The following is a 26946-nucleotide window of genomic DNA, read 5'->3' as shown; positions in this document are numbered from 1 at the left end:
GAAGTTCAAAAAATTAAATTAGAGGAGAATAATCTGTAAACTTTAATATTAAATAAAAATTTCCATAAACAGGGAGAATCTACTCTCTTTAAAGAAAATATTAGTATCAAAATACAAGATTGTTTGTTTAAAGATGGATAATCTACAACCTTCAAAATAAAACAATAGAAGTAGAGTAATCCACTCACTTCTAAAATAAGATAAAAACAATAAGTTGGTACTCTTTTCAAATTGTCAATGCCTTTCTAGTCATTAGTCCCATAGGACCTCTAAAATGTGTTGATTTTTCAAGACACATATCTTAACTTGCAAGGCAAGTTTTCTATATGTGCGCCACATAGTTACCTTGTTCTACAAGCTATCAACACATGATTAGCTTGTTGATCAAGTTTCTAACCTATCAATCAACTACAAAGACATGTAAAGTCAAAATAACATCTATAAAGCTTCTAAGAAGCTATTTTAGAAGGTATTATGAAATTAACATATTTTTATCTACTTTTACTTACTTCTACCTAATTATATAAATATTTATTAGAGTACCTATGTATATCCATGACAAAAACTTATATAAAAATAAAAAATAAATTCTAGAAATATATAGATATATAAGAAATTGTTAAATTAATCCAAGAAATTACTAAATCAACCCATCCATTGGTTGAGGATACAACAATTTTTTCATTGGTTCTTGACTAATGTGGATTTGGCAATGGAGAATATATTAACGATGGTTAAGATAGATGGATTGATTTAGTAAATTCTTTGGTAATTTTAACAATTCTCTCTTTATATATATATATATATATATATATATGTATTGAAGTATTGAATTAAATGAAATGAAAAAAAAAAAAAAAAAAAAAAAAAAAGGCTTGGATAGCAGACATTTTCGCAAAAGAGGATGTGATGTTTCCTTTTTTTTTTTGTCGTGTTTTGCTTTTTCCAAAGGTGGGCAGCGGCGGTGAATCCGCGTCTGGACCGCAGGTCTGATCAGGCCGGGTCAGTGGCCCAACCGCGGTTGCGGGGGGACGTAGGTCGCCTACTACCAAGGGAGCCTCGTCGTCCTCTTCGTTGTCGTCATCCGTTCGTCCGTCCAAGTCCTCTTCCTCCTCGTCGTGGTGATGGTGGTGCGGGTGCTTTGATCCTGTGCCCCCGCTAGACCCCGTTTCTTCTTCTTCTTCTTCCTCCCTTGCGCTTCCCTCGCACAGCTTATTCTTCCCTTCCCGCCGTGATTGTGTCTCCGATTAAAGCTGTCTTGCTTGCAAGATACCCTTTCCCCCCTTATTGGCCTTTTCTACATTTTCCTGGATTCCTCGCTGTGTTCACGCTGCTCAGTTTGTCCCCCTTGTAGTTATGCCTGTTCGCGTGCTTTGGACGGTGTTGCGGTGAATAGGGATTTGAATATGTGATGCGGGAGTTTCTGAGTCGATTCTGCTGTGTTCTGGCGATTTCCACAGTGGGCAGTGGTGGGTGAGTGCGTTTGTGAAGCTTGCAACAGAAGGTGATGAGCCTATGGAGAAGCGGAGCAGAGGAGTGTGTGTTTAGAGAGTGAATGTTGTTGGTTCGGGTTGTTGGTGGTGTTGGTTATATTTTGGGTTTGTTTTGTGTGGTCGCTTTCTTATGTGGTGTAAGAGAATCTCGAGGGTAGAAGGCATAGAGGTGGAGACTCGCAGGGCTATAGGTGCCAGCCTTAGCCAGAGCAGAGAAGGCGAGCGGCTTATGCAACTACAGTGGAGGAGGGGGAGCGGTTTGGAGAGCGGAGGACGAAGAATCCTAAGAAGGAAACCCCAACTACATGTCGATTGTTGCAAACGGAGGTTCCCTCCGCATCCGGGAGGTATGGGCCGATAACCTGGAGGACGAGTTTGAGCTGATACGAGACATTGTTGATGAGTATCCTTACGTTGCGATGGACACGGAGTTTCCCGGAGTGGTGGTGAGACCCGTCGGCACGTTTAAGAACAGTGCAGAGTATCATTATCAAACTCTTAGGGCGAATGTGGACATGCTCAAACTTATTCAGTTGGGGCTCACGTTTTCAGACGAAAACGGGGTCCTACCGCGGTGTGGTTCTCGGGATTCGTGCGTGTGGCAATTCAATTTCCGGGAGTTTAACCTCAGAGAAGATGTGTATGCACATGACTCAATTGAGCTGCTGAAACAGAGCGGAATTGATTTCCAGCAAAACGAGGAGCGAGGGATTGATTCACAAAGATTCGGCGAGCTTTTGATGTCTTCAGGAATTGTGTTGAATGAAAATGTGCATTGGATCACTTTCCATAGCGGATACGATTTTGGCTACTTGTTGAAGCTACTTACTTGCCAGAATCTTCCGACAAGTGAGGATGAATTCTTTAACTTGCTGCGGACGTATTTTCCCACCCTGTATGATATCAAGTACCTGATGAAGTTTTGCGACAATTTGCATGGCGGTTTGAATCGCCTGGCTGAGACATTGGACGTGGAGCGGATTGGTCCTTGCCATCAGGCCGGGTCTGATAGTTTGCTCACTTCTCGCACTTTTCGCAAGTTGAAGGATGGTTTCTTTAATGGTTCCACAGAAAAATATGCTGGTGTTTTGTTCGGTTTGGGTTCAGACAACCTCGACTCTTGAGTTTGCAATTCAGCTTTCCGCTGCCATTTGTGGCTCATGCAATCACTGCTCAAGGACAAAGTCCGTCATTTAAACTTTGCAGCCCCTTACGTTACTCTTACACATGGCTCGTGACTATATACATGTGATGCTTATGTTATTTGTGTACATCTTTTAACCTCCTAGTGCATATTTCAGTGGCTCGTGTGGAATTTCTTAGGATGAGCTTGGTAGTGACTGCTACGTTTCTGCAGTAATTGAATTCCTCAACGCACTCGAGCTTCTCGGATTACTTAGGTTCTTGGAATTGGAGGCTCCGTTTAAACAACGGAAATCCATTCGTAGAGCATGTATAAACCTAACACCACGTCAGTTTGACTTTGTTAACCTAAACTGCCCTACCAGTTTTTGGGATTCAAATGGTGATGATGAGCGCTGCCAGTAAGCCCTTTCATGAAAAGGTTTGGGGGAGGGAGGGCGAAGAAGGCGAGGGTTTGACTTTATTTGCTGGATGGTTGGTCAGATCTGGCTGAAAAAGAGTGCCAAAATTGGATGTGTTGATTCGTATAGTAACAAAGATCGAGCTCAAAAGTATGCTCTACTACTGTTTAAAGAAGCCATATGTGAGAATGTGTTAACCTATGTCTACTGACTGGAAGCATCATATTATGAGTCTGAAGTCGCACGGTCGTTTAAAAGCATCACAGCTGTTCGGGTTGTGACGTACACTACTTTTAAATTGCGTTGACCTTGGCTCTGCAGACTAAGTATTCTTTAAGGCTTCCTCTCTCAGAGAGGATTCAGTTATTTACTTCAGAAATCAGAATTGGCATCATTAAAATGTTCACAATGTCAGTGGTCCTCAATCTTGACTATTCGTCTACAGCGCCATGTCGATTTAATAGTGGCAAATATTTCTGCTCAGTTGTCATCTCCTGTGTTTGGTTGGCCCTAGTGTATCGAATGAATAGAAAATAGGAAGACAAAGTGCATCATCCAAGAATGCACTTGGATGGAAGAGATTAATTTAAGACTTCCAGCGTTCTCAAAGTACGCTATCCTTCAAAAAATTACTGGCTCTTTTAATGTGCTCTAACAGATTGATGTGGCCTTCTAGAAATTCAGTATCGATAAGGAGTTCAGTTTGATAATGCACGATTAGTAGTATGGTTTGATTTTTCCCATATATTACCTCGGCTCTTAGAGTAAACCGCTTGTTTGATAGCCAGACTCTTCACGACTCTAACCTCTTCGGGAGTCTGTTTTTCTATCTCATGTCTTTCACGAATCTCTGCAGCTCGGAAGTCTCGAGGCTTTTGGCTTTATAAAGAATAGATACATGAGCGTCTTTTTAGTTGTTTAACAGAACAGAAAATACATGTCTATTAAAATAAAATAAAAAAGAATCTTTAGAAGTTTCTTTGAAAAGTTCGCAACTAAGTTCGTCAATTAACTGGCCCAGTGTTCAAGTAATGACAATTCGACCCATAAAACTTGCCAAGGCTTTTTTAGGTAGCTCAAGAATAATAGTACCAGAATAGCTCCTGAGTAGCTCGAGAATAGCACAAGTGGTCATAAACGAAGCATTTTTTCCAAGTTTAGAGGCTTTCTAACACACAAGTTTTTGACATTAGACCTCATTTCACAAGAGCTACAGATCCTCTCTAACATAATAACGTTACAGGCATTGACGATTTTCTGCGACTTATTCCCGGTGACCAAGCGTTACGAAGTTGGGTTATGGCAATATTGCCTGATGCATTAGTACGTGTGCACTCACACCCAACAGCTTTTTAAGGATGAATTTCAAGAAGACGGGAGCAACGTCGGTAGTCTTTAACTGCGCCTACTATTACAAACGCCGTGAGGTACCGTTCACGCACTCAGGCACGGCTTTCTCTTCCGAGGAGACAGACGCACTTAATCGACTTCAATATCCAGTGTACCCAACTGTTTCAGGAACGAAGAATGCCTTCGCAGGATTTGGGAATTCTTGATTGAAGATACTCTTTCCCACAGAGCCAAAGCTACAGAATTCAGAGCGAAGGCCCTCCTCTTAATTTTCCGCAGAATTATTGTGCTAGATCCTCTCCCGGGTACTAGTAGTGCAAACAAGCTACTAGTTACAAGAGACACCGCCTATTGTAACTGCTGTAGTTGCCTGTGCACACAGGGGCCACCTCCACTAACACAGATGCAGCGCCAACACCTCTCGAAACATTGACGACTAGTAAAGGTTTTGACTTCGGCTCTGCCAAGACATATTCGAAACAGGACCGCTTCACGAACCATCAACTATAGAAACGAACGCCACTCGCAACCACTCCTTTAATGCAGTTGTTTGTTTCCAAGTTATTATCATGCAATCACAACTACAATGTGTTGTGAATGAACCCTCCCTCGCACTGCGAGAAATCATCCCTACCTCCCACAATCTTCACAATTCACTGAGCGAATAAGAGGAGGCAGCTTGGATCGACCAGTATGCAGTGGAACACCGCATCATTCTTGCAGTTATCCTGGTGTCAATTACTGAAGTGTCTGACCCATCTAGAGACCTTTAAATGTCACCCTTTCGACGACCAATTCAAGACTATTATCTGGCGCTGCAGCCATCTTGAATGCATGATTGGCCCCTGGTAGCCATTACTAACAACCTTCAGTTCTTCACTCAAAAACCCGATTTTCATTTTCGTTACATGCAAGAGAGGAGGCGAGGTTCTCGCAACTCTCTTCGGCAATGAAGTTGTTCCCGTTCTACCCAGCGACTGCCCCTACATTGTTGAAAAATACCTGCTCGGAGTTGATTCTCAAGCGGCAAATCCATCATTCTTTGTCGGCAACTCACCCCAAGAGCTATCGCGACAGCTCCTGTAATGGAGGCCAAATCTCACCACATCCTTCTTGACATCAATACCACATTTGACTTATTAACTTCTATGCCTCCAACCATGCAGGCGCGAGAATACAATTTTGGGACTGTCTAATACAGTACGCATCCCCTCCCTAAAAAAACATTTCATTACTTTGACGTATTCAATATGGTTGAATTGGTCAAGGACGGTAGCCAGGGATTCACTGGCACATGTAAGAGAGCACGGCGCCAATCCTTCTGATTCGCATCTATTCTGAGGCGTAGCCTCATCGACTGTTGCCTTCGAAACGAATTCAATCCAATTGAGAACAAACGCTTGACGTTGAGTCAGAACTCGACTTCGGCCCTACTGGGCACGATGAGGCCACCGCTGTACCGTCTCTCACATCATAGTCGATAGCGTCAAGCATGGATTAAGGTCTTCACTTGCCCACAACAACACGAAAACGTCTTCGCTCTGAAATCTATGCAGTACTACACACTCTGGGATGCACGAGTCCAGCGAGAAACCTCGGATGGGCAAGTGCCGCAAAGAGGCTGTGGCTGGGTTATAGTTATGAACAGATTGTAATTTATAATAATGGATGACATTATTATCATTGTTTAAGATGGAGGGAATTTCGCAATTTAGAAATAGTCTAATTTGTCTAATTTTCTAGGAAGCGTAATGCTTAATACAGAAGCTGTTTAGGGTTAGCCTCCAACACCAGGGGGTGGCATCTCTAAACCACCCACGCATGAGCTCTGTGCACATATCTACCATCCTGGAAACATAATTTGCACATAGATTCTGGAAACAGCTTCGTACATCTTCGATCGCACGAAACCCCATTGCAGTATTTCTCATGTCTTTCTTCGAAATTTCTCCTACAGATTTGAGTATTACAGTACACTGGAAAGTCCAAGCTGGATAAAAATGTTCGTTTCATACACCTTTGAGGTGTTTCTCGCTCATGACAATCGAGGAGATCCTTTATCAGCAACAATAAACCAGTCTGCAATTTGAGACATTAGCACTGAACACCCAAAACAAGGGTTTGGAATTAATTACACGAACAAATCTGTTGGATTCGCTGACCGCAAATCAAGGAGCCCACCCCGCTTGACAGGATTAATTATTAATTCCTTTTACAACAAATGGCGTGTGCTACAACCTGAAGGAGCTCCAGTTTTCATCGCTAGGGGTGCGTTCACAAAGTCATTCCTAAGAAACCTTTCTAGAAAAACATGTAATTTCTTCTGATCAAGTGGCTGCCACGGAGGAAAGACGCGAAGGAACTATTATAGTCAAATACAATCTCAAAAAGAGTTGATGACATGAATGTGACAATCAATCATGCAGCTTAAGGAAACATGCAAGCTAAAAAACTCAGCTGTAAACACTTGCTTCATCAAATTCAGGTCAAAAGCAACATTACCTTCGTTATATAGTCGTCCATTCCCGAAGGAAAGCACATGGATCGTGTCTTCACAATCACATCTGCTGTCACAGCAACTGTGGGTAGCCGATGATGAGAACAAAAATCCCCGCCTGCATTCTGGCACAAGCTACAAGTCTCCATTTCCCATCGTCGTATCCGCCGTGTGGCTTCCCAACCATCCACCCGTGTTTTTGCAAATCCCACCGTTACTCAGCTGACAGGACGCTTTAATCTCCCCCTTTCCGAACGGAACTAGCACTAAGATAATGCCGACCCCAAAACAACCTTCAGGGCAGTTAATGGAAATAGTGGCAAAAAGTTTAATTACCTCCGGCATCTGGATATCCATCAAAACCAAGTCGAACTCCTCGCCTTATTTTTCTTTTTTTTTTTTTTTTTTTTTATACATTTTGCACAGCTGTCACAGCATCCAAACCGCAATTTACAATTTTGACTGTTGCGCCATTTCGAAAAAGCATTGAGGATGCTACTCTTCTATTCACCATGTTGTTGTCCATCTGGGTAGAATTCACAAAACAATGCGCTTTAGCCTTGTGACAATGAAGAAGAGCTGGCTAACATAAATTTCATAAAGACTGCTGCCTTACCACTAGGAGTCTTTTGCCGCTCATCATTTTAGAATCGACGTTCATCTTCTTCATGGGAGCTCTGGCTGGTACACCGACCGTTTCCAACAGAACAGAAGCGAGTGTATTATACCGAAGTGGCTTGTTGATGATGTGGGGGAACCCAGCACCCTTGAGCTCCTTCTCATTAGCAGGCCTGAGGCCCGTTGAAAGCGCTAGCACAGGAAGAGTCTTGAAACCTAGAACCTGGCGAATCGAAGACGCCAACTCCACGGCAGATTCATGCAGCAGCCCTTTAAGATCAACCATAACTGCATGCACTTTTGGGTTTTGATCCCTGCGAACACAAGCTTGAAATATTTGAACAAGTCTTACTGTACGCTGAAATCTTGATTGAATCTCCTCATAAGCTTATCGCACAATCAGCATGGCAATCATCCAAGTCAAAAACATTGTGGAAGCGTTCATACTTTAGTAAGAAGTTCAAAGTGGATGACGCGTCCTCAGAAAACTTAACAACATCAATGCCTAAGCATCGCAAATAGCTAGCTGTAACTTCCTGCACCACAGTAGATAGTTTTTAGAATAACAGCTGTTGACGGTTATTACTTCTGGATGATGAGAACACTAGTTGCTGCGCGGGAAGTTGTTGATAACTTGAAATTGTGATTATGAATACCTGGCGGACATCGTTGTTGTCAACAAGAGCCACCCGTGTCCCTTTCAACTTCGTCATTTCCTCAATTGAGGTTTTCACGCAGCTGCATAAATTTCCATCGGTCGTCTCCGGAACAGACAAAGGAAGAGTAAACTCAAAAACGCTCCCCTCCCCGGAGTTGCTCTTCACTATGAGAGCCCCCTTCATCAGGTAGATTAATTTCTGTAAAAAAAGGTTATGCCAACGCCTGTCAAAGGGTAAATTGAGCTAAGCAAACCAAACGTGGGAAAAACGTCTTGCGAAAAGACAAAACATGAAGTTGCTTACACTGCTCGGCTGCTCACCCTCACAAAAAGAGATAGTTACCTGACATATTGACAAGCCAATGCCAGTCCCACCATACTCTCTGGAGGTACTGCTATCAGCTTGCGAAAAGGGTTGGAACAAACGGTCCTGCAGATGACGAGGAAGACCAATACCTACAGGAAAATCATAGAGGTCAGTGTCTGAAAATGCGACCCCTCACAAACTCAATAAGATCATACAATGAGTTCCATACTCTGCATGATCAAGTGGACTTTCGAAGCCAATCACCTGTATCGGAAACTATGACCGTGAAATTATTTGGTGGCTTGCAGTTTCTACCTGACATTGTAGTTAATTTCCAGGCCCTCCATGCTTCTACGGCTTCTCTAGTATTCCCCTCGTCTCCAGAATGCATGCTTAGCCTTGGAGCAGTATTGCCTCTTGCTAAGTCTGTTTCGTCTCTTCTAAAAACTCCGCCCCTTAAAACTTTACTGGAATCCAATCCATAGCTCGCGTTAGGCAGTACCTGGGACAGCTGTATGGACCCCTTCGCTTTTGGATCTGAGCTCACCAAGCCGACAGGTTCAGAACTCGAACCATTGTGGTCCTTTTCCGAATAAGGGTCCATCACGCGAACGGAAACAAGGATGCTCCCTTCTTTTGTAAACTGAATGCATGAAGAAAAAAATATTAGTACCTTGAAATTTAATATACAGCCGGAAAGCATGAGTCAACAGTTCAATCGACAAGGGCATTTTTTGCCGTTTTTTGGCTGAAGTTTGAGCTTGAACAAAGCTTACTCAAACGCTACAGGAGGTTTATCTACAGAAATCGCGGATGAGGAGCAAATATGAGATAGGGCGAAGCCAGAGCCATGCTTACCTTCAAGGCATTATTGACAAGATTGACCAGGATCTGCACAAACGTCAAATGTTTAATCAAGTCAAATATGCAAATACGCAGATATGGAAGGGTAACTGTTAGCAGTAGCCTTTTGATGGAGTTTACCCTTACACAATCACAATATAAGAAGAATTTGCGAATAAAATAGATGCGGAACCACAAAATCCATTAACTGATGGAATCGACCAAGATCACCAACTAAGTTTGGAACAGGCTCGTGGACGAGCATGAAGACTTCAAGCTTCTTCTGATGCAATTTATCATCAAACAAAGTGAAAACACTATCCACTTGTTTCCGGAGGTTAAAAGGAACACTTTCAAGCTCCATCTTCCCGGCCTCAAGCTTGGACAAATCCAGAACATCGTTGATGATCGCACTGACAGAAGCACCATGCAACCACTTAGAAAAACCTTTAATTTACAGGATGGGGTCTCTAGCAAGGTGCTTAACACTGAATTCTCCTTTCTGGGTCTATCAAGGATGTTTAATATGCATATTCCGATTAATGATAAGCTCAGAACTGAACTACGCCTGATGTCAAAAGTGATTAAGATGAAATACAAAAGCGCATTTCCACTTGCTTGTGCAAATTTAACATAATCTAGCTGTTGAGGTGTCAAGTTTGTTCCCATCAGCGAATTGGCCATTCCTGTAAAAAGTCAAAATAGGAGACAGAATAATTAAAATCATATTTTAAAATGGTTAAAAATATTCCATACATCGAGATATAAACGAAGGACATTTTGACACTGCAGAAGCCAGGACACTGGGAAACACTCACCAATTACTCCATTCATGGGCGTCCTGCATCAAACAGTCAGAAATGCAGACTCTGGTTAGTAACACCGCAAATTGTAATGAGAACGACAGATATGGAGATAGAAAAGCCAGCCAATCGAGTGTCATCGGAATCATTTGACCTAAGCAGTGGAATAACCAGGGCGTCGTACCTGATTTCATGAGAAACTGTTGCCAAAAAGTTTGACTTGGCTTTATCAGCCACTTCCGCAGCAAGTTTGGCAGCCTCGAGATCGACATTCATCTTCTCTATAACCCTGACGTCTCTCTCAATAGCTTGTATTCACTTACATACAAGAAAGACGATGATGGAGAAGAATAGGGTACGCAGCGCAGCGCAAATTGCGGCGTCCCATAACTCCACCGGACCTCTGCCACAGCCGAGGCATTTACGGTTCTATGGGCTGGGTCATACGAGGCCACTGCACAAGCGGTCCCCGTTGCGCTGCAATTGTAACTAGGGTCTCTATCTGCTGAGGAATCCACAAGATACTCAGCCACCATGTCCATTTCCACATTGTGGACGACCCTATGCACACTTAATTCACATCACCAAAGTCAATCATCACATCATATGCGAACAGTATGAAAAGAACGACGTCTAACTCTAAGCCCTACGAACTATCTTTCACTGGTGACTGTGGCTAACATTGAAAGGACCCTCGAGAAGATTTCTGATATATTTACCACTCTTCCCACGTATCCGAGGCATGCCTGCGTACGCTCTACTACGGAAGCGAACGAAGATCCTTCCCTACCTGCCCCGTAGTATGCAAGATAAGCTCCCATCTGCCATGACAGTGGCCCTCCAGCTGCTGGCGAAAGCGTGAACAAACCGGTGTCTCGTGCAGCATGGATAGCAAACTTGAGGAATGGATAATTTGACGGATCCAGAAATCTATGTGGTACATCTGACGCTCCAAACAAGATGGGGGCATACTCTGTGTCGATGCCCCTCGGAAATGTAGCATTGCCTTCGAGGTAAGAGATGCTACCATTCCATTTCCTCTCGAAGGCTGGCCGGTCGCTGTGCAACACTCGCTCCATGTAAACCAGCCTCTTCACATGAGGAAGGAGAAATAACGTTTGTGAAGTGAATTTGTTCCATGTGATCTCGTTGAGACCTGGCAGATTCGCCACCAGGCCGATTATTACGAACAAAGCGTTCAGATTGTTCTCTACTTGTGACTTCAGAATCTGGCAAGCAAAGAAATATCACACTTGTTTAAAACATTTGTTAAGGAGTTCGTTAACAGCACAATCTGAAGAAATCCATGACGTTGATGCGGCAATTCAATGGGACTCACCTCCTTCCGCTTCTCACACTTTAGATAGAACTCGTCCTATAAAGACTTCAGAGAGCACTTCCATAGTATTGCGACGACGCCGCAAGCAAGTAACCACCCAAGCACTACGGATAGTATTAGCAACGGCTTGTTGGGCATGACGTCCGGTGCCACAACGGGAGCAGTAATTTCTTCGAAATCCATCTCTTAGTTTTGCTGCGCTCCATCTCTTGTCCTTCACCGCCATCCGCCACCTAAATACAGGTCCAGGATGGCGCGTGGAGCGTCAGGGCTTGTCCAGCTGAAGAATGGATTTGTATGGTTGCCTCTAATGTGGCACTTTCGTAACACCAGCACCAGTTTCGTTCAAACGTCATAGATCGGAATGCATGATTACTTTTGAAGCTTGAAATCGAAAAAACCAAGCTATCTTCGGATCACGCCAGTGCAACATTCTGGCTGTTGTTTACTTATTCTGCCATACAAGCGACCTAGCTCCCACCTGCAGAACACTTTTTCCCACTGGATTTCGGCAAATCACACGCTCCTTCTGAATTGCAATGGTACGCAGCTGTATCGTAAAGATAGTCTGACCCTTGGTCTTTCTGAAAGCGATTCTATCAAACTGTAGCGTCAAAGAACGTTAGCATTAGAAGACGCACTTCAACGTGTGCCTTGAATGGATGCCACTTTTGCCTTCGAACACATCTTCCTACTTGAATCTCCCAACGAAGGGTGCCAATTCGAAGCGCTCCAGCAACCTGTTGCGAACCACTGGAATTGATTCATCACTCCACAACCTTCCTGGCTCAAAATTCCCAAGCTCCAGGGATCTTCCGAAATAATCTACCACCGAAACCTATCGCTCCGAAATCTTGGGTCCTTTTCGGTGACTTGAAATCCGCAGGGCTTCATCTCGACTGGATCACTCTTCGCAGAAACCTCACCCCAAACGCTCAAGCTAGCAAGGAGCTGCTTCTGCGAAACACCAGCTTCATTCGAAATCAGCCGACACACGTAACGTTCCCTTTCTAAGTTGCGCCAGTTGACGAATCAACGATAGGCTTTGCATTAAGTGGAGTTGAGAATGCTACAGTGCTGCTCGAGGTGTCGGTGACGGCATCCCAGCTCTCTCCCAATGCTACCCGAGATCTTGCAACGCTCCCGTGCTCCGCTCAATCATCTTTTAGAAATATTCATCCTAAACTTCAGCTCATCCACCTCCAAGTAACTGTGCGGTTGTTTCTTTACTATGCAATTAAACAGAATCAGAACGTCATTTCAAAATGCATGCACTGGAAAACGGCCATGGCGGAATAGGTACTCAACTGGAACCTGGTACTGGACGAACAGAAAATTCAAATAACTCCTCGCACCAGAACATTTTAACACGCCCTGAATCCTAACCCTGTCCAGTTGCTCACAACATCTGAGACAGCTAACCAACATTTATGTCTGTAGACAAGCATGGATGAGGAAAGAACGAAGTGACAAGGTCAGAGTGAGAGCTGGGTTCCTGTTCTGCGGAATCGCTGAAAAGACTGAAATTTTTGAACTTATGTTTAACGTAGTAATACCTTGAACCGTGTCAGACTCTTGAACCAACTCGTACACCTTGTCAGAAACCGCGCCAGTACAAACCCAAAATCGCTGTGAAAAAAGTAGAAAGATTCCGAATGGATTCCAAGTCCACCAATGATCGGCAGATTTTACAACGACGAAGGCGGTGGTTTTTTTGTGATGGAGGTGGTGGTTTAACCTGTTTTTACATACGGTTTTGCTCAATTCTACGACTCAATTCAGGGGTAAAACGAAAAAACTACTTTGAACATTTTTACCAATTCAACCACTGCGGTGATTCAATTTTTTTTCAAGAAGAAAAACCCCCCCAAGATAGCAAAAAAACCTTAAGTTGACGGTTTAAGATATTCCAACGTTACATCACTTGTTCAAGACAACCAAATAAAATAACTCGTCCCCCCTTCCCCCCGTTTCATTCGTGGATCGGTGTGGGGATCGATTGGATGGAGTAGGTACAAAGACGGTTGCGAAGCTCACATTCTGTCACGCCACCTTCTACCCCCGGCGGCAAAATTCCAACACCTCCGAGTGGCCCTGGTGATACCACCCTTTCACTTGTATCCAGTTAGAATGAATATATGTAGTAAGTTAATCTAAGATAAGAAATTGGGCATGTGAAGAGAGGCAAGAGTGATGAACACAGTTGAAAATACCTCATCTCATCAAATTGGTGTAGCATACTTGGTAAATAATACCAAAGATAAGGTGCTATAAATCTGATCTACAACACCATATTCTCCTTCTCTTACTATCTCGAAATTCTTCAATAAATATTCAACAATAAATAAACAAGCCATTAGTTTGGCAAACTATTTTCCCAAATGTAACACGTGAATAATAAACATCAATAAGATGAAATTCATATGCAATGTACAGGTCGGGGGGGCGTGTGTTTCCGGGGCCCTTAAGTCCCATTCTCCAGTTGAATCTCGACACAAATAGCATCAACTGAATGCAGTAGTACTCCACGTGTCCCATTGACTAACTAGACGCCTGCTTCCCACCATAGAGCTCTACTTGGTACACACAACTCGGCGAATAATAGATCAAGACTGATTCTGGAGGTGACCCTACTTTTCATCCACCCTAGAAAAGCCTCACGAGGCCACGGCGCAAGTCAGCAAATTCTGCCACGGCACCCTCCTTTGGCTTCCACCTTCGTCACCCTTGACTGTCAAACAAACTCTTCGCCTGCTCCATCTCTCTCTCTTGCTCTCTCGTCTCAGTATCGTTTCATCAGCTGCACTAATCGCACGCGATGAACACTGTCATAGAGCTCGTCAGCCGGAGCTCATCGCAAGCACATCACGCCATCACCATGTAACCCGTCATAGGATCGGAACCCGCCACCGCATACGAGCATCAACGAGCCTGGAACCCCTTGCGCATACGACACGGCGGTATTCACCCATACAACTTAGCAGTGATTCAAACACACAAAAAACCGATAATCCATGTGGTGTTGTTCGTCCTCGAGCGATGAGCGGTAGTGATTCTAGAGAGTACGTGTCCGACATCGACCAACAATGTTGCGTAGCCACTAACTCTGGATTCCCCGCGTGCACCTCTGGAGCGTATTGATCGTGGCGATATTTTCGAACGTTATTTGGTGTCGGGATGCGGCTGTGATTTCGGAATCCGGGGCGCCCTTTCTGTTACCCGATCGTCGTTTCGAAGAAGTTAGATTGCGCTTCCGCAGGTGGACCCGCGAGAATTTTTCCGGTGGCGGGGTTCTAGAACTCGCATCCTTGCAGCTTGATACTATGCTCTGAATTAATCTACAGTGTCTTACATAACTTTTTTGTACGTGTTTTCTCTCAAAAACTTGTTTCTTTCCATTTAATATCCTCTAATTTCAGAAAGTAATATGTTTTAGTCGTGAAGGAACTCATACAGTATACACAAAGCAAGAACAAATATTTGATTACAACTTTTTTTTAAGAGTTGTGTTTGCTATGCATATTGATTCATTTGATGAGTTACATGACAAAAACACCAATTAAACCAAGCACGATCAAAAATGATATTTAAAATATGGAATACTAGAGGTGTGTGTGTGTGTGTGTAAATGTAAGGTGTTTGTGCTTCAAACCTATTACATTAAAAGACTGTTCAATGTTTGCATGTTAAAGCATGGTTAACAATTCAAGTTCGTTTCAAACAAGGCAAGCATGTCAAAATTAATTCAGTACGGTATACAAATATGTATGTTTACAACATAAAACTAGAAAAATAAAAACCTCCTGCGACAGTTGTACAATGACTGTTTAAAATCTAATAATCAATTCTCTGTGATGGTCATTTACATAACCACGAAACCAAATTTAAAACAGGTAACCCATTACATTGGTTTTTGAAATCGTAGCAAGAATAAATATTATATCTGAATTGAGAATCTTACACTGCAATGTTTTTACATAATATAATTTGAATGAATAGTAATTTTTTAATTTTCAATGGCTACTGAAGTTAATATTTAAATCAGTGAACAATGATCATCTTCCAATCATCACATTTTGATAAGTTTTCCACAGAAAAATGAATGTTAAACTAAGGTTTTGTGGATTTGAATGACTTGACATGCCATCCCCTGTATTTTCTAATACATATCCGTTAAAGTGCTATTTAAAGAAAATAACCAACTAAACATTGAATTATGTCAGAATTCTGTAGAGTACGATAAGTCTAACATAAATTCATGATTATGAGTTTATTATTTAAGTACCATTCACACTTACCAAATGAATAAAAGCTTTTAACTAATTTGTTTACAGTTGTTCCTAAAATAAAATTAATTCAATCGAGAAACATCTTGGGGATTCCTCTCTATGTTCCGAATGTAGGTTGAAATAAATAAATAAATAAAATCTTTTTGAGCTCTTTGTATTTGACAACGTTAATTGCATTGCCAAATAAAGTTATAATGAATGTTTTACAGTTTTGATGTTTATAAAAACAAATCAATGTTGTAGTATTGATTTGCATTTGTTACTGAATTCTGTAATTCTATAACTATTAATTTAAGTACTTGATAATTTGGACTTCCATACCATATACATATATATATATATATATATAGATATGTATATATATAAAATCTGGATCCTTGTGGCATGGGCTGAAGTTAAATCAATAAGAATTATTTAATTAATTTGATGATATGCTAAGAAAACAAACAAATCTCATATATACTTTTTTACGATTCTCCCTCAACATAAGCTGTATTTTATATTATATTATATATATACATATATATATATATATATATATATAGAGAGAGAGAGAGAGAGAGAGAGAGACGTACTGTTTGGCAATTTATGTTTTTCATATCTTGATTCCAAGTGGAACCTTCCATTGTCATCCTTTTCTGATTTTTTCAAACGAAGTAGAATGCAAAAATTCTTTAGAAGCACAATTTGGAAGGAAGGAAAAGACAAACTCCTTGCAACCGAGGTTCTTCATATTTCACATGTTTTTTTAAATGAAAACTGACATCTTTCTAATATTATCATAATTTTACGTGTTTCAATAAAAGAGAATGCAAATTAAGGTGGTTTTCTTAAGAAATTGTAGCTAATAATTCAGCCAATGTCTTATCATTCAAATAGGTCAACTGCATTGCTTTACACATTTTATAAGGATTTAAATAAGAATTGTTCTTAACTGTTTGTTTATAACTATCCTACAAATACGTATCATGAAGACTGTTACGAAACTTGAAATGTGTGGATCATGCATGAATGGAATTCACAATCAATTGTAGCTTGCATAATATTCATAACTTTATCCAATGGGATTTTTGTAATATATTTTGTAGGCCGTGCATCTGTTTACTCATGTAAAATTTGAGGACCTTTCAATTCTCATGCACAATCCATTTGGATGTATCGATGAGCAACACTTATGTTTACTTCCATCTCACATCATTTTAGGGTTTTTGGGAATCTTTTGGATGGGTCTTTTGTTGATCCAATTGACCATTTTTGAGAGCCAATTACAAAACTTGCTATTGAATAACAATGGAACATAAATCTATTGATGTACAATAATGTGTGTTACCTACACTAACTTTTTAAACTATTTTAATCTACAATTTGAAGGTACTTGTATTTTTTTGTAAATGAGTGTTTGTTAATTCACTTTGAAATCCAAGAATTCAAAACTTGGAGAGCTGGAAGTAAACGTAAATTTCTGGAACATGTTCCTTTTTTTTCTTTCCTTTTTCCTTTTTTTTTTTTTCATTCAAAATAACTCTTGTAACACATTATTGTGCATGATGTATGTTGAATCAAGTCTTGTGTACACAGATATTGTAAAACATTGTATGGTTACATAGTCAAGTGGTGTAAACATACAAACAATAGAAGATAGAAAAGAGAGAAGAGAATAATAATAATAACAAATAAATAAATAAATAAATAAATGATGAATTTGGAATGAGAATTGATGTGGACGAGTTAAGTGAAGTGAACTATCAATTAACCCATGTTTTGAATCATCAATCAAACCAAAAACAAAATATAATGATGCCAAATTCAATGTTCATCATGGATGGATAGAACTCCAATAATGAATATAACAAGTTTCAATCTCATAAAATAATTGAATTATCCTTCAATAGAATACAATTGATATAATTACTTTTGAGCTATGGGTTTTTTAATTATTCTTTTGTAAAAAATACCTTACTTCTTCATGATGTTTCATTTGGTCAAGACTTGTGCACACTACTTTTTATTTTAAATTTCTTTCACAAAATATGCTTTTGTTACAATGAATTCATTTTGCGAAGTAAGAGTAATAATAATTCACTTTCCATATTGCATTCAGAAATTAATTAATGTGTTTGTGTTTGTGTATTGTTCTTTTTAAAACCCAAAACCCTAAAATATTTGGACTTGCCCAAATTGCTCAATCGGATGAAAATCCACCACGGCAACGTTCATCCAAATTACATCCTATCTGGACACGGGCTTCAGGGACATTTTGTCTCGCCTTTACAACCCATGAACTGAAAAAAACGTCATTGAATAATATTTTACCCGACCATTACACATGGAATCCAATAGAGGGGGACGAGGCACGCCACGTCACCAAAAGCTAATGTGCGCCAATGGGCACTCTTTGAACGCGGACACTTGTCTGAGCGTCGATCACTCTGTGGCTTCAGTGGCGTTACAATAACCCCTGCAAGCAACACACTAGCACAGCCCCACCCGCGACACCTCTATCGAGCCGTGTAAGTTCTGACCAGCCCCGGGAAAATGTCCACCCCCTGCAAAAGGCTCCCGCGACCTGCAGGCCACTCTCCCGTGTTCATCGAGCTCAGTCACTTCGACTGGTACCGCGTGTGTTTTGTAGCCGGATAAAACGCTTTAACGCCGCCTGCTGTAGACTTTGGGTTTGTCTCTCTTAGTGGTAAGAATGTGACTGCAATTAAGCTGATCGTGGAGTGTGAATATTGTGGATAGGAAGCAGATCGGTAGCGGTTTAGATTGCGCTGTCTGGTATCTGTGCCGTTTTCCATCGAAGTATTTCTCACCGTTTGGGATCATTCGCCATCTGTTCGGTTACTCCACTGGCGCGATGTGAAGGTGGAAAGTTACGAAGCGGTCGTTAAAGTAACCTGGGGAAAGTTGTAATATGGGAGGCAACTTGTGCGTGCATTGATTCGCGGGCCATGGAGGCCTACACCGGGGATATCTGATTGCCTGCAGAGAGTGATCGGTTGATTACGCAAAGTGCCGCTGTAAAGGGTTGACTGTATGCGAAGCTTCGCACTGTCCCGCGACGTGTGTGCATCGGCAGCGGTCGACTCTGCTAGCAGTTCCCGTTCTGTCCCAAGATGCGACGCAGGAAACGTCCAGAAGTGTTTTAGGGTCGGAGATGGATCGAAAAGGACTTGGGTGCGTCTTGGATTTTACCGTACAAGGAGTTGGCGAGCAAGTTCGATGTTATAGGAGGCTGCCATGGGTTCAAAGTCAACAGATCTGGGCCATTGGAAGTGATCGGCAGCGACGTGGGCAAACGCTGCTGGTCGATGGATGTTGTCTAGATGAATCTACTGTTGGATTATCGTTGAGTGGGCCGTGTCTTGTCGGCATTGACGCCGTGTGCTTGTTTTGCGCAGTGGGGTGTGCAGAACTGTCAGATTCTGGTTCGGCGTTGCAATTTTGGTGGTTGCGCTGTCTAATTAGACGGTGAAAACCGGAAAACCTAGTTGTTTAGGCGATAATGGCCACTAGCTGGAAGTTTATCTCCAACTTTTCGGGGTTCGAGGATTGTTTGGGCTGCGGTGTGTTGTCGACGAAGTTTAGGTGTTTGAGTTGGGAGGAGGCCGGGAGAGGGTGTGAAGAGTGAGGTAAATTTCGGTTTGGTGGTCTGGTTGGAGTTGCAGCAGGACGGGGATGTGGAAAGAAGGAGGCGGAGCGGGGTTGGGAGTGGGGTTGGTGGAAGTAGGACGCTGGCATGGGTGCAACAGGTAACGATGGTGGAGATTCGGAGGGGGAGAGCGAGGCCGAGGGCGATGGTGATGAGCACGGTGAGAGAGAGGGATGAGCAGGAGTCGATGGGGTCGGAGATGGAGTCCAGCCTGATCACGAGGCCGCGAATGTGGTTGTTGGGGCGGTGGTGTTGGTTGAATCCTTTACGATGCTGGTGGATGAGAATATTGTGTATCTTGTGTGCATGTACGCTGGTAATTGTGGTGGGGGTGGTGGTTTACAAGAATGGTTTGTCCAATAAGAGGCAGGAGATTCAGCTCAAGTGCGAGAACCGCAAAGAAGTAAGTACGCTGCTCCTCTCTAGACCAGGGTTGTGAGCAACCATGGTGTCAGATATTTTGTTTGAAAGGGAAAATCAGGAGCTAGCATGGGGCGCTTTCTTTTTGTTGGACCAGAATTCGTTTGTAACAGGAAGGTGACTGCTCGTGAGCAGTAGCAGTGCAATTTTGCCATCGAGGGTGGACAAAGTAAATCTACGTTCAACGTCTGGATCAGATGTCGTCGCAGTCCGTCTCGGCATGTTGAATGTGCGTACGCTGAATGGACTAGATATCTGGTCGCCTAGATGCACATAGTCTTCAAGACCGTTCTGGCATGGGGCAGAACGTGTATTAAGCCAAATGCAATGTTGTGATTCACATATGAGGCGAGAGTCCTACTTTATGTATTTAATTCTTCTAAAATGTACTTCCAAAAACATTTCTAGGTTTGTGCTGGAAAAGCTTTTAGTTCGAGATTGTATTCATGTGTTTCCCTTTCACCTTGGACAGGTATTCAAGTCGGAAGTGGATAACAACCTAGGGGCCTCCTTTGTGATTCTTGGTTTGGTAACTAGCGTTCCAGATGTGGACCCACAGACATGGTTAGCTTTCACAGATCAGACTTTGTTCCTGCGCCCCCATGTGAGAAGCTTGGCGTACTGTTTGCGCGTCTTGCCAGAACAGAGGCAGGCGGTGGAGAAAAAATACAATGCGACCATGTACACCTACCAGAATAGAATCAAACTTCCTCGGAAACCAGATGTGGAGTATGCACCTGTAATCCTCGAATCTGCCGGTGTTTCTTCATACATGATGGACACGTTCGGTTACCCCATTCTAAAGAGTTCAATTATTCAGGCAAGGGACACGGGCAGCTTCTCCCTGTCAGCACCTTACTTGCAGAGTGGTCTTTGGCGAATGGGATCGTTCTTGCCTAACTATGGCGATTTCGACCCACTTACTCTCAAAAATGAGGCAGTCAGAAGAGCCAGATGTGTAGGTTATGTAGCGACCGTTCTCAATGTTGAGGAGGTGTTTGGCTCCGTTGTTTCAAGGTTGGTATTTAGCTTCTTCTATTGGATGTACATTTTCGTTTTGTTTTTCTGAACCTTGGGGAAGTGCCTAGAGAACCTGTTTCAATGCCGCATTCTTTCTATCTCTCTCCCTCTCTCTTACCGAATTGCTGAATACTGAGGTGTCAACCATTTGATTGCTCCTCTTCGCCGTTCATTAGGGTGACAGGTAGATGAGTGGTCAGTATGCAAACATTCTCAGCCTCGTTGTTTGATGTAGGCAAATTAGTGGCCTTTGTATGTGGGATCCTCGTTCTCTGCTCTGTTCTCAAGCCTGCGTTGTCAGAATACAAGTAGTATCTCCTCGCATCGTTGAAGCTGTAAAGCCTGCCTTTCGTAGGGAATGTTAACCTTTAACGAGAGAAACAGATGCTCTGAAAATAGTCTCTGATACATTGATTGCCTCACAGCCATTTTATGACCTGTTCTCACGAAGTTCATAATTTGGACAGATTCAGGGACGCAGACCTATATATCAGTGCCATTGCCAAAGTGGATTCTGCACTGGACCTTAACTCCTATTACAACTGCAGTGCAAACACAAATCCTTGTGAAGTTCGCTTCTACGGGAACCGAACGAGGTCCAAGTCGGTTGAGGCGGTTTCTGTTCCATTCACGTATGGGACGCAGTATATTGTGCTGGAGTGTTGGTACAATTACAACATTCGATTGCATGTGTTGCGGGAGATGATTGCATGGCCCTTGCTTATGTTGGCGGTAGTTGTGTTTTGCACCGTGGCAGTCTACCTTGTGTTGAAGAGAATGTCCGCTGCTGAAAAAGATGCTTACCAAAGGGAGAAGATACATGCTCAATTGAGGGCTGCCAAAGTGAAGGCGGAGGCTGCGGATACAGCCAAGTCCAGTTTTCTCGCCACGGTTTCGCATGAGATTAGGACTCCCATGAACGGCGTAATAGGTAATACTGTTGCTTCTTCAGAATTCAAATTTTTTCTTGCTAGTTTGGAAGGGGGGCTTGTCGTTGATCATGCTACAAGGGATTTTGGTTGCGAGTGCTAGCCAAAAATGAAAAGGCGACATCTGAGGTTCTGATCGTTCTGCACAGGGATGACAAATTTATTGATGGGCACGGATTTGACACCGCAGCAGCTTGAGTATGTAAAGATTGCACAGGCCAGCGGCAACGCTCTTGTGTAAGTATCCGTCTTTGCGATCTTTGAAACTGGTGGTGTACTTATAGAATGTTGAAATCTTCCGTAAATAGTGTCTTAGATTTGCTTCAGAACTTGTTCAGTCCCTGACGAGTGGGGGCTGTATGCTTGTGCAGGGCCTTGATAAGCGATGTTCTAGACCTCTCCAAGATCGAAGCTGGAAGAATGGAGATAGAAACAGTGCCCTTTGACATACGAGAGGAGTTGGACAATATACTCTCTCTTTTTGAAGAAAAAGTGCATCAGAAGAAACTCGAGATTTCAGCTTTGGTACATGATTCTGTTCCCAGGTGGTTGTACGGTGACCCTGGAAGATTGCGTCAAGTTTTAATCAATCTCGTCGGAAATGCTATCAAGGTGCGGGTCCAATTCACTATTGACATGCTTATTGCGTTATGTGTTACTTACGATGTGCAGAAGCTTGTCTGATGAACTATGAAAAACTTTTACTCAAGTTCCTTGTTTCTTTTGTGCAGTTTACTAAGCAAGGAAGCATCTTTCTGTGCGTGAGGCTTGTGGATCCCTACTTCTATGAAACAGTTTCTCCTCCCTCAAGCCAGCAGTTTCTTGACCTTGTGGATACAAGACGAAGGCGTATTCCAGAGGCAGAACTTCCAGATGGCAACCATGATGCTAGTCTAAAAGGAGTTATAGCTGTTCGTAGCAATTTATTCAGGCCGCGCCATCCTCACATGGCTCCTCCCAGATTGAGCATGAAATCAGGTCCTTCGAGTACATCAGCATGTGTAGCAGAATGGAGAAATTGGAAACCTATCGGTGGTTTGGATTTCGACGAAGTGATTTGCGTCATATCAATCGAAGATTCAGGAATAGGGATCCCTAAATTCATGCAGAACCGGCTATTTGAACCATTTGTGCAAGCGGACAGCAGCACCTCGAGGGAGTACGGCGGAACTGGCATCGGCTTATCCATTTGCCAGGTTGGTTCTATAAACTGAACCAGATCCACGAAGGCTTGGTTCTAAGTAGTCATTACATTTTTCTATTTGATTGCTGTGCGCGTTAGTCAAACTATGTTTGAGGTCTATTTATTCGCTCTCTTCAACACGGCAGGTTTGCGTTCACTTCGGCGGCAATGGCCATTTGTAAGCGATCATCTTGGTTTGTCCTTCACACCCTCTTATTTCAAAGGACGGAAGATTCTGCCGGAACTAGAAGAATGTTGCACTAACCACAGATCTGTTGTGATATTCTGCAGAAACTGGTAAGGTTTACAGGAGGAGATATAGTTGTTGAAAGCGAACCAGGAGAGGGCAGTGTCTTCAAGTTTTCGCTAGTGTTGCCAACGTCTGGGCAAAGAGGCGATCTGCAGAAGTTGGCCTTCGCTATGAAGCGCTCGCCATCTGGCTTAGGAGACGAGCGTATCCGAGGAATCAGGGTGCTTCTGGTTGATGCTAATCCCGTGCGGCAGGTACTGTCTCAAACACCCCACTTATTTTCATAAAAAATATTCGTAAAAGAATTTTCATACATAAAATTTGAAAGTTTGAAGCTTTAATGATGCTAGAATTATCTGACGCTTGAGTTCTGATCTTTTTTGGATATGGAGCAGGAAGTGGCAGCGACATATCTGCGAAGAGTGGGAGCATTGATTGAGTACGCCGACGATGTAGACACCGCTTTAGAATTATTAACAAGGTAAGTCGTTATAACTGCCGACCAAAGTTTCAGTGAACGGTACAATTCTTGAACATGATATTCTGAGTTGAGTTCGGAGAATATCTAATCGTTTGTGGATGTATTTCGATTCCTTTCACAGGGAAAATGGACCTCCATTCCAAGCTGTGATCGTAGATTTGCAAGGCATGGATCATAAGTCATCAATTCAGCTGGTGCAACGATTGAAGGTGTCGACTGCCAAAACATTTCCAGTGTTGGCTCTTTCCATTCCGCCTGACATCGCCCTGCAAACTGAGTTGCATGAAGCTGGCTACCAGCACATCGTCCACAAGCCTCTTCGATGCACAACATTGATATCAGGGCTTTTGCAAACTCTAGGCATGCAAGTGACAAATCTGTCTAGGAAACAAAATGCCAACGCTGAGATGCTCACAGGTAAATGCCTGCTTGTGGTGGACGATAACATGGTCAATAGCACAGTTGCAAGCTCGATGCTTCAACGATATGGTGCGACTGTCGTCACTGTGAACGGTGGAAACCAGGCAATTATTGCTGTGAAGCAGCAAGAGTCTGACAAGCAGTTTGACATGATCTTGATGGATATTCAAATGCCAGAGGTATTAACTCTCATAATCAGCTTCGCATGTTTATGACAGGAGAATCACTCGTTTGCATTATATTTAGTTAGTTCACAATAAACATCTTGTCTTCTCTTGACTTTGTCAGCTTTTCCATCTCATTGCAGATGGACGGGTATGAAGCCACTAGGCTTATCAGGAAATGGGAGGTTGATAAATGCGAGCAATGCCGAGCTCTTGAGAAGATTGAGTACGACTACGGGGAACCGAAAGAGTGCCCGCATCATCGAATCCCCATAGTGGCAGTTACAGCCGACGTCATGAAGGGTACCCATGAGATGTGTTTTAGCGCTGGCATGGATGACTACATTCCAAAGGTAATAAGTGCCGATATTTAATGCTTGTAACTTTGTGTCTCAGCTTTAGACTTCTTTGCACAAGGATAACCTTGCTTACAAAAACTATGCAACCTTATCTTGCTCAAACGTTAAGGCATCGACCTGACTCAGTTTTGGATGTTTTGATGTGATGCCAGCCACTAGATCAGAGACAGTTGCAGCTCCTTCTAGAAAGATTTCTCGAGCACAGACTTGTCAATACACCAGGTTCATCAGCGAAGTAAGATGCGAAGACGATCCGAATTGCTGTAAGAGTAGCAAGGATGTCAAGCAGACTCATGTTCTTCGAAGAAGCGCTACTCACCTCAGGTTCAAAGTTGAAGTATTTAGGGTGGATGAAGTCCGTTTTTTCCCCTCGACGATGGATATGTGCATTTGGAGTGCAAATTTGCCTCTGCAACGCCGGTCTTCTACTAGTTTTTGCACCAGTCAATTATCTGCTGGAATGTAACCTCCAAATCCTGGTTTCTTTGGCTTAACTCGAAAGAAGCTACACAGTTGTATGAAGAGTAGCCTAGAATTAGTGCTCATTTCGACACTGTTCTAGGATTCCTGTAGGCTTAGTAACCGCCATTTTTATTGGGCGATTTCAGAGAATGTCCATATATTCTTCCTTATATGCGAAGCCAGATGAACAGTCCTCCAAATTCTTTCTCATTTGGCTTGATATGGATTTTGTTTATCCAGACTATTGCAATGGCTTTTGGTTGCAAGTGTGTGTAGGATCAAAAGACTTCTAAGCATGCAAGATGATTTTATGTGATTTCTAAGAAGGGAATGTTTAAGAGGTGAAGGCCAACCAAAAAAGGCTCAAAGTGTAACCAAGTTTGCATTTACTGATTACACCAAGAAGTCCAACCTTTCAAAAGAAGTTGGTTTAGTTCTTTCTTGTGTGAAATTAAAGTTAAGTTTGTATGATTGTGCTAATTGATTTTGGAACATGAATTGGTAAATTGCAAATATGTGGTATTTCTTTTAATTAATGGTAATTATAAGTAGTCAATTGTTAATGTGATTTTTTATTATTATAAAAATGACATACAATGTCTAATAGAAATTATATATATATATATATATATATATACATATATTTTAAATTTCTAAACTGTAAATTTAATCTAATCATAAACTCTAAATCTTAGATTTGAGGCACCAAAAGTGCATTAGAAGTTTTTTTTGATTATTTAGAAGGATTTATAGAAGGATTCTTTAGAACATATCATATTACATTAGAAAGGTTGGTAAACATAACTTATGGAAGAGATTTATATGCACCTTTTATTTATGTGAAAAGTTCATTAACTTTTATTAGACCAACAATAGGATGGTGTGACAAGCATGTTGAATGTCAACTTCAATAGGCAAGGGAGTAGAGAAGTACATAAGCATATCAACAACCTTTGATTTAAGAGGGCTAATTTCTCTATGATGGTTGAAACTAAGATGGTCCAAGAAATTAACTTATTTTTGAATTCCTTTACAATGTACATTAGTTTATTTATAATAGATAGAAGTATGGATGACGTAATGATGTTATCACATCTATAAATGGATGTGACCATGTACAATCCATGGTATAGGCTTAGAATATAGGTTATTAGGTTTTAAAACATTTATATACATAATATATTTGAAAAATAATCTAAATGACATATTGTAACCATAAAATATATATATATATATATATATATACACACTTATATAAGCTACCTATTTTAATATCATAGTATGAACAAGTTTATATGTAATTTTATTATTTTATTTTATTTTATTTTTTCACATATTATATATAGAATAATTTTATAATTTTGATAACCTTATATTTTTAAAATATAAATTTTTTGAGGACTTTAAATATATCATTATAATAAAAAATATAAAAAATAAAGAAAAGATGGATATAAGAAGAAAAAAGGGTGGATAGGTCAAGTCAAAATTCTAAAAAGATAAAGAAAAAATAAAAGTAAAAGAGAATAAAAGTAGAAAAGTACCAAGTCAAAAGCCTTATATTTCAAAATTAAAAAATTTATAAATTTTAAAGTCTATTAATAGATTTTAGACTCTCAAAGTATGATGATATGTCAGATTGAAACTTATAAAATCTTATGCATTTGTAAAGTCAACTCAAATTTAAAATGGTCAAATTATTAGTATTTATAAACCTATACACTTTTAAAAAAATTTAATGATATATCTAGATTGGATTTTATAAATACACACACACCCCATATCCACCCATCCATCCAGAACTCCAAAAGCAAGCATTGCTTCCTCCTCCAAATGAGAACATACAATCCTTAAATAGATTCAAT

At 41.6% G+C, this 26946-nt stretch overlaps 3 protein-coding genes and 1 long non-coding RNA gene across 7 annotated transcripts; 2 read left to right on the top strand and 2 right to left on the bottom strand.

The window, feature by feature from the left end:
• The first annotated feature begins 1094 nt into the window (after nt 1-1094).
• LOC112295495 (putative CCR4-associated factor 1 homolog 6) lies at nt 1095-2717 on the top strand. The gene has a single exon (XM_024547193.3). It carries the CDS (start codon nt 1799-1801, stop codon nt 2615-2617), a length of 819 nt encoding a protein of 272 aa, XP_024402961.1. The 5' UTR covers nt 1095-1798; the 3' UTR covers nt 2618-2717.
• Nucleotides 2718-6022: 3305 nt separating this feature from the next.
• On the bottom strand, nt 6023-11044 carry LOC112295493 (putative histidine kinase 5). Of its 2 annotated transcripts, XR_016498291.1 has the most exons (12): nt 10904-11044; nt 10298-10615; nt 10129-10151; nt 9326-9996; nt 8783-9110; nt 8504-8616; nt 8159-8359; nt 7950-8038; nt 7501-7816; nt 7221-7410; nt 6890-7059; nt 6023-6487 (listed from the first exon to the last, which is right to left on the bottom strand). XR_016498291.1 is itself a non-coding variant. In XM_024547192.3 (8 exons), exons 3-8 carry the CDS (start codon nt 9069-9071, stop codon nt 7294-7296), a joined length of 1125 nt encoding a protein of 374 aa, XP_024402960.1. In that variant the 5' UTR covers nt 9072-9110; nt 9326-9358; nt 9542-9683; the 3' UTR covers nt 7265-7293. The 2 variants fall into 2 exon arrangements, 1 of the variants encoding a protein (XP_024402960.1); XM_024547192.3 differs by lacking the exons at nt 6023-6487; nt 6890-7059; nt 10129-10151; nt 10298-10615; nt 10904-11044 and having other exon boundaries at nt 7265-7410; nt 9326-9358; nt 9542-9683.
• A 4598-nt stretch (nt 11045-15642) lies between these two features.
• On the bottom strand, nt 15643-18135 carry LOC141046511 (uncharacterized). 2 transcript variants are annotated; one of them, XR_016498237.1, is made up of 3 exons: nt 16677-18135; nt 16317-16379; nt 15643-16130 (listed from the first exon to the last, which is right to left on the bottom strand). It is a non-coding gene; the product is annotated as an uncharacterized LOC141046511 (long non-coding RNA). The 2 variants fall into 2 exon arrangements; XR_012219559.2 differs by having other exon boundaries at nt 16317-18135.
• Nucleotides 18136-18497: 362 nt separating this feature from the next.
• LOC112295581 (putative histidine kinase 6) lies at nt 18498-25323 on the top strand. Of its 2 annotated transcripts, XM_024547349.3 has the most exons (12): nt 18498-19796; nt 19949-20042; nt 20286-20830; nt 21301-21764; nt 21912-21999; nt 22134-22374; nt 22494-22958; nt 23237-23449; nt 23591-23676; nt 23798-24275; nt 24404-24613; nt 24772-25323. In XM_024547349.3, the coding sequence occupies exons 1-12, from the start codon at nt 19741-19743 to the stop codon at nt 24856-24858; spliced, it is 3027 nt and encodes a 1008-aa protein (XP_024403117.1). In that variant the 5' UTR covers nt 18498-19740; the 3' UTR covers nt 24859-25323. The 2 variants fall into 2 exon arrangements, with proteins under 2 accessions (XP_024403117.1, XP_024403116.1); XM_024547348.3 differs by lacking the exon at nt 19949-20042 and having other exon boundaries at nt 18501-19796.
• Nucleotides 25324-26946: the final 1623 nt, after the last annotated feature.

This window comes from Physcomitrium patens, chromosome 18 (genome assembly GCF_059467195.1).
Source record: "Physcomitrium patens ecotype Gransden chromosome 18, ASM5946719v1, whole genome shotgun sequence".
Lineage (NCBI taxonomy): Eukaryota > Viridiplantae > Streptophyta > Bryopsida > Funariales > Funariaceae > Physcomitrium > Physcomitrium patens.
This window is presented reverse-complemented; position numbering and strand designations above follow the sequence as displayed.

Excerpts from the sequence above, each read along its gene's own strand:
- LOC112295495 (XM_024547193.3), top strand. The coding sequence starts at position 1,799 with ATGTCGATTGTTGCAAACGGAGGTTCCCTCCGCATCCGGGAGGTATGG.
- LOC112295493 (XM_024547192.3), bottom strand. The coding sequence starts at position 9,071 with ATGGACCCTTATTCGGAAAAGGACCACAATGGTTCGAGTTCTGAACCT. Across the intron at positions 8,617-8,782 it reads GAAATTAACTACAATGTCAG|GTATTGGTCTTCCTCGTCAT; the intron begins GTAGAAACTGCA and ends ATTTTCCTGTAG. Across the intron at positions 7,411-7,500 it reads GCGGCAAAAGACTCCTAGTG|ATGGACAACAACATGGTGAA; the intron begins GTAAGGCAGCAG and ends AATTCTACCCAG.
- LOC112295581 (XM_024547348.3), top strand. The coding sequence starts at position 19,500 with ATGGTGGAGATTCGGAGGGGGAGAGCGAGGCCGAGGGCGATGGTGATG. Across the intron at positions 19,797-20,285 it reads AGTGCGAGAACCGCAAAGAA|GTATTCAAGTCGGAAGTGGA; the intron begins GTAAGTACGCTG and ends CACCTTGGACAG. Across the intron at positions 23,450-23,590 it reads ATGCTAATCCCGTGCGGCAG|GAAGTGGCAGCGACATATCT; the intron begins GTACTGTCTCAA and ends GATATGGAGCAG.